The 13,578-nt window shown below is 52.7% G+C and overlaps 6 protein-coding genes and 1 long non-coding RNA gene across 7 annotated transcripts; 3 read left to right on the forward strand and 4 right to left on the reverse strand.

Moving 5' to 3' along the window:
- The first annotated feature begins 144 nt into the window (after positions 1-144).
- Positions 145-2,781, forward strand: LOC6616164 (centromere/kinetochore protein zw10). The gene is made up of 2 exons (XM_002040493.2): positions 145-1,609; positions 1,669-2,781. Exons 1-2 carry the CDS (start codon positions 260-262, stop codon positions 2,482-2,484), a joined length of 2,166 nt encoding a protein of 721 aa, XP_002040529.1. The 5' UTR covers positions 145-259; the 3' UTR covers positions 2,485-2,781.
- LOC6616165 (histone-lysine N-methyltransferase SMYD3) lies at positions 2,638-4,777 on the reverse strand. Its single transcript, XM_002040494.2, has 5 exons — positions 4,428-4,777; positions 4,128-4,369; positions 3,927-4,060; positions 3,219-3,681; positions 2,638-3,152 (listed from the first exon to the last, which is right to left on the reverse strand). The coding sequence occupies exons 1-5, from the start codon at positions 4,616-4,618 to the stop codon at positions 2,782-2,784; spliced, it is 1,401 nt and encodes a 466-aa protein (XP_002040530.1). The 5' UTR covers positions 4,619-4,777; the 3' UTR covers positions 2,638-2,781.
- Positions 4,778-4,851: 74 nt separating this feature from the next.
- LOC116802091 lies at positions 4,852-5,304 on the forward strand. The gene is made up of 2 exons (XR_004362464.1): positions 4,852-4,913; positions 5,012-5,304. It is a non-coding gene; the product is annotated as an uncharacterized LOC116802091 (long non-coding RNA).
- Positions 5,179-6,290, reverse strand: LOC6616166 (eukaryotic translation initiation factor 3 subunit G-1). The gene is made up of 2 exons (XM_002040495.2): positions 6,182-6,290; positions 5,179-6,118 (listed from the first exon to the last, which is right to left on the reverse strand). Exon 2 carries the CDS (start codon positions 6,116-6,118, stop codon positions 5,309-5,311), a length of 810 nt encoding a protein of 269 aa, XP_002040531.1. The 5' UTR covers positions 6,182-6,290; the 3' UTR covers positions 5,179-5,308.
- A 302-nt stretch (positions 6,291-6,592) lies between these two features.
- Positions 6,593-8,695, reverse strand: LOC6616167 (tetraspanin-33). Its single transcript, XM_002040496.2, has 3 exons — positions 7,969-8,695; positions 7,705-7,875; positions 6,593-7,597 (listed from the first exon to the last, which is right to left on the reverse strand). The coding sequence occupies exons 1-3, from the start codon at positions 8,384-8,386 to the stop codon at positions 7,272-7,274; spliced, it is 915 nt and encodes a 304-aa protein (XP_002040532.1). The 5' UTR covers positions 8,387-8,695; the 3' UTR covers positions 6,593-7,271.
- A 2-nt stretch (positions 8,696-8,697) lies between these two features.
- LOC6616168 (seipin) lies at positions 8,698-11,009 on the forward strand. The gene is made up of 3 exons (XM_032725100.1): positions 8,698-9,423; positions 9,647-10,134; positions 10,208-11,009. The coding sequence occupies exons 1-3, from the start codon at positions 9,140-9,142 to the stop codon at positions 10,546-10,548; spliced, it is 1,113 nt and encodes a 370-aa protein (XP_032580991.1). The 5' UTR covers positions 8,698-9,139; the 3' UTR covers positions 10,549-11,009.
- LOC6616169 (polycystic kidney disease 2-like 1 protein) lies at positions 10,994-13,485 on the reverse strand. Its single transcript, XM_002040498.2, has 2 exons — positions 12,409-13,485; positions 10,994-12,357 (listed from the first exon to the last, which is right to left on the reverse strand). The coding sequence occupies exons 1-2, from the start codon at positions 13,336-13,338 to the stop codon at positions 11,062-11,064; spliced, it is 2,226 nt and encodes a 741-aa protein (XP_002040534.1). The 5' UTR covers positions 13,339-13,485; the 3' UTR covers positions 10,994-11,061.
- Between the last annotated feature and the right edge of the window lie 93 nt (positions 13,486-13,578).

Below are 13,578 nucleotides of genomic sequence, written 5' to 3' on the forward strand. Positions count from 1 at the left end.
GAAACATAGACAGTCTACCTACAAACCTATACATAAAAATACAAGCTACCTAGGTCTACATTTATTTTCGCTCCTGCCAGTGATAGTGATGAAAGGCCAATTCTTGTCAACTAGCCAATTCGCCGATAGCCGATAGCAGACAGCCGCACATATCTATCGCTTTTTTGAACAATCGTTGGCAGCAACAGGGAATTGCAGAAACCAGTTGTCTTGGGTTTCGCAAGAATTCAAAAAGGAGGATCTGGTCAAACGGCAGGACATGGAGGAAGAGGCGCCGCGGTTCAAAGTGCTGGAGGAGGCGTTCAACGGCAATGGGAACGGGTGCGCCAACGTGGAGGCCACCCAATCGGCCATATTAAAAGTGCTGACGCGCGTAAATCGCTTCCAGCTGCGCGTCCGCAAGCACATCGAAGACAACTACACGGAGTTTATGCCCAACAACACGTCGCCGGACATATTTCTGGAGGAGTCGGGGTCCTTGAATCGCGAGATTCACGACATGCTCGAGAACTTGGGCTCCGATGGACTGGACGCCTTGGACGAGGCGAAGGTCAAGATGGCGGGTAACGGCAGGCAGCTGCGAGAGATCCTCTTGGGTCTGGGTGTCAGCGAGCATGTGCTAAGGATCGACGAGCTGTTCCAGTGCGTGGAGGAGGCCAAGGCCACCAAGGATTACTTGGTGTTACTGGACCTTGTGGGTCGTTTGAGGGCTTTCATCTATGGCGATGATTCCGTTGACGGGGACGCGCAGGTGGCCACGCCAGAGGTTCGACGCATCTTTAAGGCTCTCGAGTGCTACGAGACCATCAAGGTGAAGTACCATGTGCAGGCATATATGCTGCAGCAGAGCCTCCAGGAGCGCTTCGATCGCCTGGTGCAGCTGCAGTGCAAATCCTTTCCCACATCGCGGTGCGTCACCTTACAGGTGAGCCGGGATCAAACGCAGCTGCAGGATATTGTACAGGCTCTCTTCCAGGAGCCCTACAATCCTGCGCGCCTCTGCGAATTCCTGCTGGACAATTGCATCGAACCGGTGATCATGCGGCCAGTGATGGCCGATTATAGCGAAGAAGTCGACGGTGGCTCCTACGTCCGATTGTCGCTTTCCTACGCCACCAAGGAGCCCAGCTCAGCACAGCTGCGTCCGAACTACAAGCAGGTCTTGGAGAACCTCAGGCTGCTGCTGCAGACGCTGGCCGGGATCAACTGCAGTGTGTCCAGTGACCAACATGTCTTTGGCATTATTGGCGATCATGTGAAGGATAAAATGCTGAAATTACTGGTGGACGAGTGCCTGATACCAGCTGTGCCCGAAAGCACGGAGGAGTATCAGTCTTCCACACTGTGTGAGGATGTCGCCCAGCTGGAGCAGCTGCTGGTAGACTCATTCATCATCAATCCCGAGCACGATCGAGCCCTAGGGCAGTTTGTGGAGAAGTACGAGACCTACTACCGCAATCGGATGTTTCGTCGGGTGCTGGAAACGGCGCGCGAGATCATCCAGCGCGATCTGCAGGACATGGTGCTGGTGGCGCCCAACAACCACTCAGCCGAAGTGGCAAACGATCCCTTCCTCTTCCCACGCTGCATGATCTCGAAAAGTGCTCAGGTAAGTCGCTCGCTAAACGAAACGGTTGATTTCACTAAAGGATTCACTGTCGCCGGCAGGACTTTGTCAAACTGATGGACCGTATTCTTCGCCAGCCCACGGACAAGCTGGGCGACCAAGAGGCCGATCCCATAGCCGGCGTCATTTCCGTCATGCTGCACACCTACATCGATGAGGTGCCCAAGGTGCACCGCAAGCTCCTCGAAAGCATTCCACAGCAGGCCGTGCTGTTCCACAACAATTGCATGTTCTTCACCCACTGGGTGGCGCAGCATGCCAACAAGGGCATCGAAAGCTTGGCGGCGCTGGCCAAGACACTGCAGGCCACCGGTCAGCAGCATTTCCGCGTGCAGGTCGACTACCAGTCCTCCATCCTGATGGGCATCATGCAGGAGTTCGAGTTCGAGAGCACGCACACGCTGGGCTCTGGTCCGCTGAAGCTGGTGCGCCAGTGCCTGCGCCAGCTGGAGCTGCTGAAGAACGTGTGGGCCAATGTGCTCCCGGAGACCGTGTACAATGCAACCTTCTGCGAGCTGATCAACACATTTGTCGCCGAGCTAATCCGTCGAGTGTTCACGCTGCGCGACATTTCCGCACAGATGGCCTGTGAGCTGAGCGATCTCATTGACGTGGTGCTCCAGCGGGCGCCCGCGCTCTTCCGCGAGCCAAACGAGGTGGTCCAGGTCCTCTCTTGGCTGAAGCTGCAGCAACTGAAGGCCATGCTGAACGCGTCGCTCATGGAGATCACAGAGCTGTGGGGCGACGGCGTCGGCCCGCTGACCGCGAGCTACAAGTCGGACGAGATAAAGCACCTCATCAGGGCGTTGTTCCAGGATACGGATTGGCGGGCCAAGGCCATTACGCAGATTGTCTAGGACGTGCTCCATGCGTTTTTGCGAGCGAGGATTGATGAACGGCGGGATACACATCACATTTGAGATGGTAAACGGAGTCTAAATTTGACGATCACCATCATGTGTCCTTACTGAAATTCCTTGAACTGTTTACCACAAATGCCAATAGTAATATAATTTGATAATCTTTAATTCTCCGAAGGGTTTCACTTGTACATAGAGAAGTTACAATCCACAAAAGTCGTTCCATTCTTCCCGCAACGCAACACAATTTTTAACATAAGACTTATTTAAATGAATAAAAACAACTGAATCCCATTAGTGCGCCTCTTGTCGCGCTTGGAGAACGAGCAGGTACAGCTGCTCAGTTAGCAGTCTGTGATCTCGGCCGTGGGTGACGGTTAGGATGCGTTGGGCCTCCTCCAGGTGGTGCAGTGCCTCCTTGGCATGGCCCTCGTAGAGTTGGATCTTGCCCAGCTTCATGTGAAGCAGGCCCAACAGCGGATTCCAGGGACCATGGTATTTCCGAAAGCCTGGCAGCAAACGTTGGCCGTAATCCAGGGCGTCGCTCCACTTGCCCACTTCGATGGCTGCTTCGAATGCCGCATCGAGCGTCTTGACGTACCACACGTTCAGGGGATGGAACACGCCAGTCTGCTTGTCCAGACACACCTTGCACACATCGAGATCTGTCATCGAGGAAGTAAAAAGGTGCTATAGTATGGAGCTTATGACAACTTGGCGCAGCTACTCACAGGCCACGTCCTTCATGTTCTCCAGATTGTGCCGGGTCAGAGTCATCGCCTCGTTGAAGGCATTTCTCAGCTTGGGACTGATGCCCGCGTCGCAGCGCGGGCAGTTGGTGCGGTCCACACTGATTCCCACGCCGCAGTTGCGATTGGGACACAGGGCAGCCAGCATCTCCTTCGACTCCTTGGCATCCGTGCACTTGCTGCACACGCAGAGGAAGTAATAGTGCTCCTTGAGATCCAGACGCCTCTGCTCCGGCGTGTTGAGCAGGTCTATGTAGCTGATGAAGATTTTCGACCAGTCCAGGCACTCCATGTCCTCGATCGCGTGCACGTGCAGCTCGTTGCCCTCGAAGGTGGCGACCGCATTTGGCTGGCAACTGTGGTCCGTAATCGAGACGCCCAGATATATGGCCGTGGCAATTGAGTTCATCTCGGCGTCCAAGATATTGAAGCCGTTGGTGATCAGCTGCAAAGAGCAGAGAAGAAAGAGCATGAGCTCCCGCGTATCTGTGCGCCGGGGAATGTGAACCGAAGCCGTTCCTAGATAATCAATTGACTGGCAGAGCGCCAGGCACACAGCATTGATTGCTATCTAATTTGGGCGACCAGGAGCGGCTGCATACGCAAGCGTCGTGGTTTCTCGATTCAGTACCAGCGCGACGATTCGCCCAATCCGCTCCTGCTCGCTCGCACAGGTGCCTGCACACTTACGCGACCGTAGATGCTCATCAGTTCCGTCTTGTTTGGCACCGTGCTGGGACTCTCGGCCATCATATCGCTGAGGACTGCATGCAGCGAGTCCAAGTGCTCCAGTCGCATGGGGTCGTTCTTGATTTCGGCGTAGTCTGTGCACGTCAACGGGTATTAGCAAGGAATGACCATGCAAAGGGATTCGCCCTTTGGCTTACTCACGGGACATGAGATCGCGGAACTTGCGGGACCCGTGCTCGGTGTAATAGCCGCGGATCAGGTCTCCGCCGTGCTCCAGGCGCAGGATCAGTCGGCAGAGCATTCGGGCAGCATCGGGCACAACTCTGGGATGCACCTTCTTGAGGAAAGGACACTCGTGCTTGTGCTGGGCCCAGGCTTGCATCTGGCAGGAGCGATGGCAGTAGGACACATATCTGCAGTTGGAGCACTTCAGCACCTTGGTCCTGCAACGACGAACCCAAATTAGAGAGCCCACAAAGGCAGCCAAATGGCTAAACTTACGCCTCCAGGCAGTTATCGCACCGCTCCAGGCGGTACTGCGACTTCAAGACGAAAGCGAAGGGTTTCTCCGTGAGGATCCGCTGCCCCCTTTTTATTTGCGGCGCCGGATTCTTTCCGTTCTTGGATTTGGATGAGCATGCGGATGCGGATGTGGGTGCGGATCTGGATGAACCGACGGCCGGGGTGGCCATTTCACCCGAACGGAGCAACAACAAAGACTTTCGCCTGGGGGCCCGTCTCACTGACGACTGAAAATGAGCGCACACCTGAAGATCAAAAATATTGTTTCGAATGCTTTTTGAATATTTTGCGGCATCTGATTTCTATTTTTGGCCACAAAAACAAACACAATTTACGCAAATCGCTGGCAAACACAAAAACAACAACACCATGGTGTTTATTCGCATGCACACGATGGCGTTGCCAGATCGACTGGAATCATGCTTTCTACAGTGGGCACCGCGTATGGTTAACGCAGTGGGAAATGTAGGTAGCTGCATATATTTAAGAAATACGCTTAACATATCATATTTAAGTTTGTTAAGTAACAAATAAAATATATATCTTTTATGTGTTTTTCGCAGTGTCTACGGTTTGGAGGCCTTGCGTCCTTTAAAACGAGGGAGACAGCTATATAGATCAAATGCATTTGTATGTGTTGGTCCGCAAAACCAAAGAAGAGCAAGTAAAGTTATATCAAATATGGAAAAGATACGATACAATTGTAACCTCACGGAGCATAGTCATCTGGTTTTCGGTGCCCGTGGGGGCTGTTTTATGATTTATTTGTAGCAAACTTAGCATAGCATCGGGACAAATTGTGTGATCGACTCGAACGGACTCCTATGAGCAGTAAACGCGGGTAGTGGGAACGGGACTAACTAATTGTTCTGGGGCTTGGACCATTCGACGCTGAGGATCAAGTGGTCGTAGCCGTGTCCGTTGAGGATCTCGATGGCGGCGGCCGCATCCTTGCGCTGCTTGAAGTGCACGTAGGCGAATCCCTTGCAGAGTCCGGTGTTCTTGTCGCGGGCGAGATACATCTTGCTCTGCGGCCCAATCTTCTTCACCAGCTCCTCGAGATCCGCCTCGGTCATCGACTCCGACAGATTGGATATCCTGATGGCGGCCGTGTCGTCGCGTCCGCGCATTCCCAGCGCGCCCTTTTGGCTGTCTTTGAGGAACGGCGGCACATACTTGCCGGACTTGGGCGCATCGACGGCGGCCGCGGCGGCTGCCGAGGCCTTCTTCTCCATCATATTCGTGTCCATCGCCGTGCCCTTGTACGGACAGTTGACCGACCAATGCTCGCCGTTGCAGATGCGGCACTTGGCAATGTTCTTGGTGGGGTCCAGCAGCGGATCGTTGGCCTTCTCGTCCTCCTTGGAGTTGAGGAACTGCATGAAGATCTCCTCGGACACCATGGTCGTCTGCGAGTTGGGGCCGGGCTTGTCGTTCTTCGATTCGCCGAACTTCGTCCAGGTCCGCCGCTTGGCCACTGTCTTGGGCACCACCTGCTTGGAGATCTTGTACGTGCGCACCACTTTCGTCTTCTTGTCGTCCTTGTTGTACTTGTACTCCGTCACGTACTTCTGCCCGTTCTCCACGGTCTCCGTCGTCGGAGGGAGTCCACCATAGTCGAGCTCCACCTCGTCGGCCCAGGAGGATTTGATCGTTTCAACGCCCGGCATCTGAAAGAGATTGAGGGCGCAGTGAGTGGGGCTTCACTGGGCGCTTGCTTGGGGTGCACTCACTCTGTTTTTCAACGCGATTTGTATGCGAAATCGTAAATGCAAATTTCGCCACGAGTTAAGCGGATTTTTAATCAGCAACAAAAGAGTGTTACCCTGCCGCGGTCACACAAACATGCCATGTGTCCAAAAAATATACCGCTAATACCAATTTGCTCTTTTTTGAATATACCATTCGAAATTTCGATACTTTTGGTATTTGATCAAACATTTAAATTAAAAACTGGCTGTTTTTACTTTAAATTGCAAAATAAATCCTATAATTAGGAAAGAACGTATTAAACTTTTGATTTTATTACGCTGGTGATCTGCTGATTTTTCAACTTCCGACCCAAATATCCCAAAAGGTATTTAAAATACCATCAAGACCGCGTATTTTCAAATTTACCATTTACTTTAAATAAATTCGTTGTCTTTGATTTACTATGTGTTTTATTATCATACATCTACAATATTAGGGCTCTAGATTAATAATAAGAACAGAAATAGATCTGGATGAATAGATATTCAAGATTTGTCCGCATTGTGGTTGCTTGTTCCAAGTTACACATAAATAAATGCATCGAATTTCAGCAAGTAAGTCACTAACTAAATATTATGTACATATGGCTTTGTTTGGTCGGCTTGAGATTACAATAATTGAGTGAGATGTTTGAGATGTGTCTACAACTTCATGTACGAGTATATACAGCCAGGCAGTCGATTGCCGCAAAAGTTGGGGAATGAGTAATATGGAATTGAAAATGCACACACCTTGCACAAAAGATGCAAGGATAATAGGAAAAAATATTCAAAAATAATATTGCACCGTGGAAAATTCATCGGTAAGTCTGGCGGGTCTCTTAGTCAATGAATAGGGAGAAATATACGTCTCACTTAAGACTAAGACTATCGTTTAACTATTCGAGCTTATGCATACATATTTATAATATTCGCTTACTACTGGGCTTTTCTTCCATTACGATCTCCGACTTTTCACTACTGGCAATCCTTCCGCACGTGAGTGGTGCACAAAACAGGGTACTGATTCCGAGAGTATGTATGTAGTTCAGGTGCGGTTGTAGGGCCCGTAGAACTCGGGCTGTCCCGGATCTCACGCCAGCCAACGCAACTTCTGCAGCTCGATTTGGCCCTCCAGCGTCTTGGCCAAGTAGATGACCAGCAGCTGGATGAGCGCAATGCCCAGAGCATTGCCGGCAATCACGTACAGATTGTGCTCGGCCCAATCTCGGACGATCTCTATGCAGCCGCTGGTCCAGATCAGTTTCCTGGCCTCCGGAACGGGAGCTTTTTGGACGCCGTAGCCGCACATGATGTTCACCAGGCCGGAGGATATGTCGGTGGCATTGATGCAGCAGCTGTAGGGCACTCCGCACTTCTCCACCGACGGCGAGCTGCAGTTGAAGTACTCGTTTTTGCCTGCAAAAAATAATTATTTGCTATTAATGGCAATTCCTCTGCGATTCAACTCAAGTTTTATGCGATTTTCTGATAATAATTTAACCAATGTTTCTGCATCAACTCACTCCAGTCCTGGTAGCCCGAATTACTGAGGCCACAGCACTTGAACTCCTGCTGAGCAAAGTCAATGAAGTTCTGCAGGTCGGGATCGTCGCGGTACGAGTGGATGATCTTGTGCGTGAACTGCTTCTCCAGAAAGGTGTGCATATACTGCGGGCACACGAAGCAGACGATGGCTGTGGGCGCAGAAAGAGGGGGAGGTAGAGAAAGTTGGTGACATTACGGCAGCGCAACACAAAACCAGGTGGGCACCAGGTGGCGTGACTCACCAATGGCCATCTCCAGCAGGAAGAAGAGCAGCAGGCACATGGAGTAGCACTTCAGCAGGAAGGTGTTCTCGCGCAGGGCGCCCAGGCAGCCGGAGAAGCTGACCAGAAAGATGACCATGCCGGCCAGGATCATCACCAGCGAGATGTTGAGGAACACGTCGTAGAAGTTCTCCAGCCGCACCGATCCGTTCGCCTCCTCCCACTTGTCCTTGAACGCGTAGGCGCCAATGCCCAGGAGCAGGCCGCCAAAGAGCCAGAACACGAAGTTCAGCAGGAAGATCATGTACTTGACGCACTGGCTCACGTAGGTGAAGTGGTGCGGATGCATCATCTCGTGCACCTCGATGCCGCTGTAGCCACGCCCCCCGGCCAAGCCGCCGCCCCCGAGCCCAGCACCCTGATATCGGTAGTTGCTCATCCTCGCCGTTTATCTGTATCCGTATCTTGAACTTCAACCACTCGCTATGCCACTGATTTCACTTTGCATCCGATTCAGTCACCCGTTTATCTTGTTTACCCAATTAGCATTGGCAGTGGCAGTTGCAATTCGCTTGATAATCACTCTTTATTCATCTAATCTCCCTTTAGTAGCGTAGTAATATTGCACGAAAAGTAAAGTGTACAAACAATGGACGCAATCGATGGATTCGTATCGGTCGTGTTATCGATAAACGATAGCGGCGCACAGCTGTTTGGAATGGGGAGCCACTACACTGTGCAGCAAAACTGAGCAACAAGTTGGACAAGCAATCTTTCTTCTGTACTCAGATCAATGAATTTGGCGCCTTGGGATAGTAAACTTAGCAGGCCAATCATAAGTCGTGTTGTCCAGTGTAATCACTATCATTATCACTCCGAAGCCATAAAATTGCAAACAAAATCGTTTCGGCACTGACCTTTGAGCCGCCGGTACAACGTCTGGGTTCGCGGATAGATGGATCACAGCCGTTGCGCAATATGTGAATCAGCAGTCGATAGTGCCCATGCAAATCCCAGTGAGAGAGAGAGGACTTCGACGCGGTGGCCACTATCGTGACTTGGAAACTGGAAATTGGGCACTGGGGATCGGGAAACGATAAGCAATCGCGGATCGGCGCTGATAGTAGCAGAATACAAAATACCTGGCTTGGCTAATTGCTGTTCCAGTTGCAGCTAGTGCTCCACTGCCACCATGAACATCCTGCTGCGCTTAATCGTCTTCGCCCTGGATCCTCTGGGTCTGGGCCGGCGCTTCCTCATCCGGCCGGCCCTGAATGTGGGCTGGAACGTCTACGATCGCGTGCGCAGCAAGGCGGACGAGAAGGTGGGCACGGTGCGGGAGCTGGTCCTCCGACTGGGCCTCATCGCCTTCGCCGTGGTGCTCATCATCTGGCTGGCGGTCTTCATGTATGCCGCCTTCTACTACGTCTACATGCCGGCCATATCGCACACTCGACCCGTCCACATGCAGTTCAAGTGAGTAGCTCCGAATGTGAAGGAAATCGAAGTGGCTACAGGGTTTCTTCCTGTGCTATGTACATGTATCTAAATGGAGGCCATTTGTCCATAAATACAAATGCCTATCAGTCACTGCGATTGGCTATTGCAAGCTAGTTAGTACCTGTGTTATCTCGCCAATTGTCAAGTTGTTTGATTCTAGACTTAGCACCCAATGAAACAATGTCGTTGAATCCCGCAGAACCTGCCTGGAGACCAGCACGCCCTGCACATTTCCGCACGCGCACGTCTCGCTGACCAAGAAACAGCAGCTCCTGATGGTTGGCCAGGCGTACAAGGTGATCGTGAACATCGACATGCCGGAGTCGCCGCAGAATCTCGAGCTGGGCATGTTCATGGTGTGCGCCGAGATGAGGGACTACGACTCGATGCTGAGGGGCCACTCCTGTCGGTCGGCCATGATGCGCTATCGGTCGCCGCTGATCCGCATGATCTCCACGTGGGCCCTGAGTCCGCTCTACGTGCTCGGCTGGAAGGAGGAGTTCCAGCAGGTGCCAGTGGAGATATTCTCGCGCTACCTGGAGGAGCGACAGCATCCCATAACGGACGTCTACGTGGAGATACAGTCGCAGAAGATCCAGTTCTACACGGTCACCCTGCACATAGTCGCCGATTTTACCGGGCTGCGGTACATCATGTTCAACTGGCCCGTCCTGTCGGCCATAGTGGGTATGTTGGCGCATATGCTCCCCCATGCCAGACGCCAGAGAACCGCCGCTAATCCTATTTTTTTCCTTTCCAGCCATTAGCACCAATCTGTTCTTTATACTGGTCGTCTTTCTGCTCAGCTGGTACCACTGGTCCGACGCCAAGTGGCTGCACAGCGTGCAAATCAAGTACGCCCGGCTCACGAAGTCGGTCGAACCCGACGTAATGCTCTCCAAGGCGAGCAGCCTGCGCGACGACGACGACGACCTGGTTGCCTACAGTGATAAGTCCGACATTGCGGACGTGGGCGGTGACACGCTGAGCGACATCGATGCCGACGACTTGGTGCTGGTCAAGAAATCCCGCGGTGGCAAGCGCGAAACGCCCGATGCGCTGCGTAAGCGTCCCACAAAGAAGACCACCGCGGACCATTGAAAAGTGAAAGGGTGGAGTGGAAACGAGATGAGATGGAACGAAGGAGGGACCACCATTTACCACCGAAGGCTAGACCACCGCCCGTGCGACGCTTGAGCCAAAGACTAAATAGATTTAGGACTAAGTTAGTGAACACAGCGACAGCCCACAGCCCACAGCCCACAGCCAGCTGAAGTATTCCGGCGGATTAGCCCACAGAGCTCAAGCTTCAACTAGTTCTTACTTAAGTGGTGGACAAAAGTGTATCACAGTATAGGTATTATTGCCCCAGTTAGAGATTGCCTTGTAGATTGCTGAGCTGTGCATTTCCGATGCAGTTGCTCATTCGTTGTTACCTATGCCCAGTTGGGAACTGCAATCCATTGAGCCATGCAAGTCAATTAGCTAAACAAGAAAGCATTCCATTTGTACATGAAATTTTACTAACAACGGAATTCGAATCTAATGAATTTGTAAACGAACATGAATTGTTTAATTGTTTCTCTTGAGATTTGACAAGGAGCACATTCATCTTTAGGCTTCAGCCTCGTCCTGGGTCTTGTCCTTCGGCGGCGATCCGTCTGGCCCCCAATCGGGCTGTTCCCGCTGCTCCTGCGGCCATTCAACATCTTCGTCGAAGAGGAACATTCTGATCAAGGTGAGCTGCGTGTTGAGAATATTCTGCACGTTGACCATCTTCTCGCCGCGATCCTTGTACTCCAGCAGGGCATCCTCGGCCGATTCTTGTCTACGCACTCGATGGGGCCGCAGCCTCCGCCGCATCAAACGCTGCCTGTCCATGGAGTCCAGTTTCCGGCTCACGTTTTCCGCCACCGTACGCCCGTTGCGGACGTAGTTCCTCCGCCAGCAGGGCAGCTTGCGGAAGCGCCCAAGGACGCCCGAGAACTCGACGAGCAGAAAGTCGAAGAAAGTGATGCGATTCTCCCGTTCCGAGTCCCTGATCATCTTCGCCACGGTGAAGTAGTCGTTGATCAGGGACACAAAGACGTTGATCAGCAGCACGATGATGACGAAGGCCAAGACGCCGTAGCAGAGAATGCCCAGCCACTTGCCGCCGTGGAAGAGCTCCGATGGCTTCACCTGGGCACTGAAGCCGAAGGAGAAGCACATGCACATCACCATGCTCTTCACCAGATTGTTGAAGTTGCTGCTGTAGTTGCCGTTTATGGTGACCACGGCGAAGCAGAAGCCTATGAGGAATATGACGATGGCGATCGCGGTGCTGGCCACCGCTGACCAGGCCAAGTAGAGCGTCCTGGTGAACAGCTTGAAGACGCTGGCGAACTGCAGCACTCGCCACAGGCGCAGCGTGGTTATGCAAATCAGAAAGCCGATCGTGATCGTGGTCAACTGGTGCATGCGCGACGGCCGCCGGAAGTCGATGAACTCCACCTTGCTGGCGCCCTCCACCTTCTTCATCATGCTGGCCACCAGGGACTCGCGCAGCACCACCAGCACCACCACCAGCAGGTTGACCATAAAGATGAACACGTCCAGCTTGTTCCAAACGCTCTTCAGCAGATGCGGCTCGTACCACAACTTGACCGCCAGCGTCTGCGCGAACTGTATGAAGACCAGCACGTAGATGAGCAGGGCCAGCAGCCCCGTGTATGGCATCTGGTCGACGTTCTCCAGCAGCTTGGCGCTCTCCACCTGCACGTCGGGCACTATGCCGCCGAATGGCGTCTTCTCCACGCGCAGCGTGCAGATGCTGAACAGATTCACGTCCACGTTGTACATCGTGAAGTCGATGAACACCGCCGACGTGTTCATCGTCAGCCAGTGGTTCTCCGAGAGGTAGTCTATCACCTGGGGGAAGTTCGAGATGAAGAGATTGTACTAGCAAGTATGCTCGCCCACCTTCATGCTATTAGCCGCGCTCCTGGCCAGCAGGCTGACGTAGCCCGCCAGCTCCGGATAGCTGTTGAGCGAGCCCACATGGTCGAAGTTCATGAGCAGGGCGTCGAGGAACTCGAAGTTCATCTTGATGGGTAACCAGGGCTCGTAGATGCGCCAGTACTTGTCGGAGTAGTGGAGCTTGCGGTAGGGCAGCTGCCAGTCGGGCATGTAGTATGTATCGGAGAACTTCGGTGGGCCGAGGCCGACTTCCGGATTGGACACGCGCAGCTGGCGCAGTCGCATCACGCCCAGGAGCACCGATTGCTCGGCGTGTGCCCAGCCGGGCGAGCCGCTCTCGGAGGCGTTCGAGTTGAAGGCGATCACCAGGGTGGACTCGATGAAGTCGAAGAGCTGGTTGAGGAAGTACACCTCCTGGAGGCCCGTGTAGTCCGTGTGGTTGTACATGAAGAGGTCCGTGATGATGCGCGTGTTGTGGTAGAGGGTCTGGTCCCTCGTCACCAGCACCAGGCACATCAGGCAGAGGAAGTACGGGCCGTAGATGAAGAGGTCGTGGGCGATCATCTTGTACTGCTCGTTGAGCTTATAGTTCCTGTAGCGCGAGGACAGCATCAGATTGGCGCGCTTGCTGACCAGGCGCCGCTTGAGGAAGTCCCTGCGTTCCTCCTTCTCCTCCTTCAAATTCTTGTCACATCGCGGCGGTATGTAGATCCGCGGTGGCCACAGGGCCCGGTCGACGGACAGGATCACGAACTTGATGGGGTCCCCGATGAGGAACTGGAAGAGCAGCACTATCACAATGCTCACCAGCATCGTCTTGAACTTGACGTCCTCGTGCTGGAAGCCGGCGAACACCGCGATGCATATCAAGCAGCCAATTATAATGCCCACTGTGATCGCGAACATGGCCCAATGCGCTTTTTTCACTTTCATTTCGAGCAGTTTTTTATCCCCCGTATTTTAGATATTTTTCGATATTTTCGGCTTTTCAGGCGATTCACTGGCTTACAAATGCTCTCCAAGCAATTCGAGTTCGGAACTACGAGTGGCGTGAGCTGAAAGGCCAGCTAGACGAAACAAAAATAAAATAACTTTGAAAAGAAACGTTTTTCGAATGTGTAACGTATTTTGGTCTGCATAAGGGTTAATTCGAATTTATCGAGACGCGGCTCA

The sequence above is a fragment of the Drosophila sechellia genome, chromosome X (genome assembly GCF_004382195.2).
Source record: "Drosophila sechellia strain sech25 chromosome X, ASM438219v1, whole genome shotgun sequence".
Taxonomy (NCBI): Eukaryota; Metazoa; Arthropoda; class Insecta; order Diptera; family Drosophilidae; genus Drosophila; species Drosophila sechellia.